Source organism: Cervus canadensis, chromosome 13 (assembly GCF_019320065.1).
Source record: "Cervus canadensis isolate Bull #8, Minnesota chromosome 13, ASM1932006v1, whole genome shotgun sequence".
NCBI classification, from domain to species: domain Eukaryota; kingdom Metazoa; phylum Chordata; class Mammalia; order Artiodactyla; family Cervidae; genus Cervus; species Cervus canadensis.
Genome location: NC_057398.1, coordinates 19,362,126 through 19,368,125, shown reverse-complemented (window position 1 = coordinate 19,368,125; position 6,000 = coordinate 19,362,126). Strand labels below are relative to the sequence as shown.

General features: G+C 43.6%; 1 protein-coding gene across 1 annotated transcript in view; it reads left to right on the top strand.

Annotated features, from left to right (window-relative positions):
- Positions 1-355: 355 nt before the first annotated feature.
- AXDND1 (axonemal dynein light chain domain containing 1) overlaps positions 356-6,000 on the top strand; it is a 71,209-nt gene continuing 65,564 nt past the window's right edge. Inside the window, exons 1-4 of the mRNA XM_043486052.1 lie at positions 356-612; positions 975-1,167; positions 3,624-3,796; positions 4,590-4,693. Of these exons, the coding sequence (XP_043341987.1) occupies positions 1,089-1,167; positions 3,624-3,796; positions 4,590-4,693 (356 nt within the window). The 5' untranslated portion in view covers positions 356-612; positions 975-1,088. The remainder of the gene's footprint in view (positions 613-974; positions 1,168-3,623; positions 3,797-4,589; positions 4,694-6,000) is intronic.

Here is a 6,000-nt window from a genome sequence, read left to right as displayed (position 1 = left end):
GGGTCGGGGTCGGGGTTGGGGTATGAGGGGCGCGGGCGCAAGTTGCTCTTAAGTATCCAAGGAAGACTCGATGGAAATGCCAAGGACAGAGGCAGCATCCGCAATAATGCCTCAGTTGATGGGATTGATGGGAAATCAATACTTGTTGATCACCCCATTTCCCCCTGAATTTGGCTTGTGGAAAAACACAGGAAACAACAAAAAAGTGGAATGAAGGGATGCGAAACACTCGCTCAAGTCGGACCCCGCCTTTGGTCCCAAGGCGGAGGAGAGTGGGGAGGTCGAGGCGGTCGGGGGGAGGGACACCGGCTGGCGCCTGCGCACTGGCGCCACCTGCTTCGGGAGCCCCGGGATCCAGACACTTTCTGACTCTGTGAGAACGGTTCGACTAAACGTTTTTATTCTTCATTCAACTGAAAGTATGTTATGATTTAAAACACATCCGATCCCCGAGAGACTGTTTCTTAGCCGTCTCCGTCGTCCGCCGGCACCGCCGAAGGCAGCCGCCATTAAGGGTTGCCAAGGCGCGGGGTCCTGGGTTTCCATGACGACACGAAGGCGTCCGGAGAAAGGCGTGGCGACAAGATGTCTGGCGGGAAAGACAATTTACGGGTACGGGTTGCAAGTGTCCGTTTCCTATCACTTCTGACAGCAGAAACGAGGTTGAGTTCTGCCCGACCTCGAGTCGGTGAAGCTGTGAGCGCGAGGGCGGCCTGTGGGGAAGCCGGGATCCAGCCGACTCGCCTCGAGCCAGGGGCGCCCTTAGGTGGTGCCGGTGGTCGGAGGGGTGGGTCCAGCGTGTCCTTTCCGGTCTGGGCCCAGGTGTTTTAGTTGCATCAGATATCTTGGGAGACCCCAGAAGTCTCCCCAAAGAAGACGCAAGGTAGATGAATTGTAAACTCCAAATTTAACGTGAACACTAAACGGGTATCCCTCTCTCCCTTCCCTTCTGTGTCTCTCTTTTTTCCCTGCAGGTCTGTGTTGCAGCCCTGCCAAATCCCAGTACTGTATGCCGCTGATATGTTTGTAGATTAGCTTTCCGGAGGGGTATTTCAACTGATTACAGAGAGTGCTAGGCATTGCTTATAATGTCACTCCCGAAAACACCCTCCACGTCAACACCTGAGGGCAAAAACTTGAAAATCTCTGCATCCAAGGAAGAGACAGGTAAAGTTCTTCAAGGCATAAGTAATCATGACCATAATCAGAAATCACAACCATTCACTTTTTTCCTTAATGTGAGATTTCAGATACTTTAGTTTTGTTTTACCAATATACTTGTTTAAATAAAATCAAAAGCCTTGCCTTTTATAATATTTTGCAGCCCTACTCCACATAAGGATTGTTTTTTTTTTTTTTTCAAATGCTGATGAGTTTTATATTGTTCTAAATTCAACCTATTTTAAGTACCAGTGGTGGTTTGAAACAGTACTTTTGGGGGTTTTTTGGGGGGTTTTTGTTAAGGAACTAGTTTGTATCAGGTTTTAGTAATTACTTTGAATGAAGGTACTTATATAAGATTTTTGTTCATATATAGATGTGCAGATCTGTTCTAGAATAAGAATCTGCCAGACTCATTTCTCCCCTCCTTATGTTAAAGGCTCCTCCAGCTCACCTACATCTTGTTTTTAGGAGAGACTCTGCTAAAATCCACTTACCTTTTTTTTTTTCCTTCTGATATTCTGACTCCATCCTAAACTCTAAAGAGATAGAGATTTGGTAATGTGAACTTCAGGTGTTTTGATGGTCATCAAAGCATGATACATCCTTACAAAAATTAAAATAAACCATGCTATGTGAGAAGCATAGATTAGTGAAGAGTTCTTTAAGAAGAATGACAGTCCAGCCCTCCTTGACTACATAGGAGACTTTTCATATATTAAGTGTTCACCTTCTCTTTATAACTCATCTGCCTTCATTGAACTGTGCAGAACATTCTTTGTACTGAGTGTTACTAATTTGCTCAGATTATTCTACTCTGTTTGTTTTTGAGCAAGCTCTGGGAGTTGGTGATGGACAGAGAAGCCTGGCGTGCTGCAGTTCATGGGCTTGCAAAGAGTTGGACACGACTGGGCGACTGCACTGAACTGATTCTACTCTTTCCACTTCTAACAATCACAATTCTACTGTTAAATCCAACTCGAATCCCTTCCACTCTGTAAATGTTCCAATTGAATTTTCACCTTTGAACTTAGATAGAAAAAATTACTAAGTAATTTGACAGTTTTGAAGAGAAGAGATTTCTTTTGTGATTTTCACATCAAAGGGGAAATAGACATTCCCATCATCTTCATGCTATCCTGGTTAACTGATCAAATTAAGTGAGTTGTTTTCAGTTTTGAATTTGGAGTAATGGAGGTTTCTCGTTGTACATGAGTTTTTGAACTCGTGTCTGATGTGAGTGTAATAGAGCAGAATGAGCACCGCCCTTAGCAGCCAGCCATTACTGTGCCTCGTGACTCCGCACCCTGTTACTAGGCAGCAGGCCTTGCTCAGCCATTGCTTGGTGCCTTAGAGCACCCTGCTTGCAAGCAACCGGCTGTTAATGAAGGATTGTCAGCTGTCCTCAGTCACTGGTCAGCACCGCAGTGGCCCACTGACAACTGTCAATGAGGCATCATTGGGGGAGTGATTCAGTCAAGGAGCAGTGGTGTGGTGGTCATCAGGTGGAGAGTGAGGTAAGAGACAGGTACAGGTCTTCTCCTGGAGGCCCTCCAGCTTACCCAGTTTTGGGCCAGCGGGTGAGCTGGAGGGCCCGGGGAACAGCCTGGGGACTACATCCTGTGGGGCTCCAGAGCCCTCACTAAGGCCCTCCACTAGCCTTGGTCCAGGCCTTGAGGCAGCAGTGAAATTCTCTCTCATCCCTGTCTCTGCGACCTAAGAGCAATGGCTGTCTGCCTGGGTCGCAATCTGTGAGACCTGGTCTCCCCAATTTGGGCGATCTGAGGAGACGGAGGGCCGGTTGGGTTGGATGCCCGGCTCCCTCTGGCATGACAGCTGGGCAGGCTGTGGGACCTGGGCCTGAGGGAGCTGCCAACTGAGCTCTGTCTCCTCTTAGCCGGCACTGGGACCTTGGAGGGTGAAAGTTGTGTCTTGGAACCTTGCCCTTTCTTGTCAGGACACAGAATACCATTCATCTGGTAGAGATTTACAGGAACATCATTACCTGACCACGACCAGACCTCAGTAACAAAGAATCTGACACTGAGTAGTCTGCAACAACTAACCACGCCCATCCCTCATCTTTTGCTTTTAAAGGGACTTACTGAAAGCTTTCCGTAACTTTGAGGTTCTTAGGGGATGAGCCACCCCACTCCTCATGTGAATCTGTAGTAAACCTTTCTCTGTTCCAAACATTAACGTTTAATATTGATAGGCCTCACTGTGCATAGGGCACACGGATTTGTGATTTCGGTAACATGAGTAGGGCAGACAGTATGAGTTTGTTTTTTTCTTGACTAGATGATTCAGTGTTTTAAATATTGTTGCTATTCTTGGCAACCAGAAGCAATGGTTCTCTCTGTCAGCAACATATATATAGGATTGATGAGACAGCCTGGGAAACTCTAACTAACTAAAAAAAAAAAACTACAGTAAGCTTTTCTTTCCCATTATTTTCTTAGGACTTCCTGAACTAAAGGAGAAAAAAATTTTGGTGGATCGGTCAAAACCCCTTCCTACTTCCCTTCAAAATGAGTTCATCCCTGAGGAAGTTCTGCTTTCTCTGACCAATGCGGCCAATGCTGGTCCTTGTCCTGAAAACTTACTGCCTCCTAAGAAAATTAAAACTCCAAAGGTGTGTATGTGTGTGTGTGTGTGTATGTGTGTGTATAAAGTACTTGGGAACATTTATCTTGACATCCAGTTCATTAAGTATTTATTTAATATGTTTTATATTCCAGATTGTCTTAAGGATACTTTAAAATTAATTTCCTAGATTGAAAGCTAAAATATGTTGCATGAATACTTTCAAGGAAGTACTTGAGTATATATCCATTAACCTGTTTCTATGTGATTTACCTAAATGATCATTACTACTCTTAGTCTTGATGTTTTTCTTTTTTTTAAAAAAAGTTATTTATTTATTTTGCTGACTCGGTCTTGGGTGCTGTAGGTGGGCTTTCTCTAGTTGCAGAGAGCGGGGCCTGCTCTCTACTTGCAGCACGCAGGCTTCTCATTGCTGTGGCCCCTTGGTTATGGCCGAGTGCTTGCTCGAGGGTGCCCAGGCTTCACTGGTTGCTGATGTGGGCTCGTTAGTTGTGGAGCCTGGACTTGGTTGCTCCGAGGCTTGTGGGATCCTCCCCAGCCTGGGAAGTCCTTGTGCCCTGCATTGCGAGGCAGGTTCTTAACCACTGTACCACCAGGGAAGCCCGGAGTCTTGATATTTTTCTTTCACTATTAAGTTGTTCTAGTTTCAGTCTTTCTTCTTGTTATTGAATAAGAATTATACTTTTTCTGAACAGTGTCCAAATGCCTTTAATGTACTCAAAAATGATTAAGAATAGATTTCAAAAAAAAAAAAAAAGAATAGATTTCATTTGACTAGAGCGCCCTCTGCTGTATATTCATGGTTGTTTTTTTTCTCCCAGGGTACTCTTCCTCGCCCTGTTGACCACGTCTGGCATAACCCTATCCGAAGAAATAAGTTCAAATACCTGATTGACCATCCAGTTTCTCTAACGGGAGCTGGAAGGTAAAGAAGGAAGGTAGTGGGGTAGATGCAGATGAACGGAGTCATTATCTCATTTTGTATGATTTCCTTGGAGGGAGCAGAACTGGAAAAAATCACAGAATCATAGTTTTAAAGCTTGAAGTATCTTTAATGAACCAGCATAGAATCTGAAGAGGGCATGGGTCTACCTTTTGTGTATGATTATTATCAGTAGGATGGCAATAGAAGCTGGCTCTTCTGACATTTCACTCATTTAAATTTGCTTTGGTGTCTCTTTGTGTACTTGTCCCCTTATTCTCTTATTCCTTGTTGTACTCTAGTAGGAGGGACAATATCAGGCAGAATGTCTTTGGGCCTCTTTTATTTGCACTTCTGAGAAGAGCTAGGTAACATAGTTTCATGTCATGCAAAAACTTGAAAAATAAGTTCTTAAACCCTGGTTTTCCTCAGAGCAAACCCTTAAACTTACACATGTGTGTGCTCAGTTGCTCAGTCATGTCTGACTCTTTGCACCCCATGGACTGTAGTGCACCAGGCTCCTCTGTCCATGGAATTTTCCAGGCAAGAATACTGGAGTGGGTTGCCATTTCCTACTCCAGGGGATCTTCCAGATCCAGGGATTGCACCCAGGTCTCTTGCGCCTCCTGCATTGGCAGGCAGATTCTCTACCTCTGCACCACCATCAAAGAAGTGATCAAATCAGCAAGTTATATTTGTTGTTTTTATATCATTCCTAAAAATATCCAAAGGGTCAACATTTTCCCTGTGAAGATTGTGATCTCCTAATTTTTTGTGTATGGGTTCATTTATCAACTTACTCCCTCCAAAAACCACTTACTCCTGCCATGCTCCTTACTGAAATACCATTTAATAGTGAGTTTACACTACTTGAGTAGATTATTTAGTCTTTCTGAGTTCAATTTCTTATTTGTAAAAACGGAATAATAGACTCACTCCATTTTGTGTACCTCCCAGAGATATAGAAAGCACAAATGAGATAATGAATGCAAGAGCACTTGTAAAACTGAACACTGCTCTTACTGCTGTGTAAATATAATGTGTTTTTACTCAGTTATGGCTCAGTGCTAGAAAAAGTGGCAGAAATTTAGGCTACGGACTTCTGTGTTCTGGGGCTTTCGTGTCTTAAGTATCGGTACTTTATTTTATGCCAGTGGACCATGACTTTAATTATTAACATTTAATAAGTAGTTATGAGATATTTGAAGTACTTTGAATAATTATTATCTCTGAGTGCAGCAATTATCTGACATTAAACTTTTAATGTCAGATGACATCTAAGTAGGAATTTTTAGAAATGTGGAGATCTG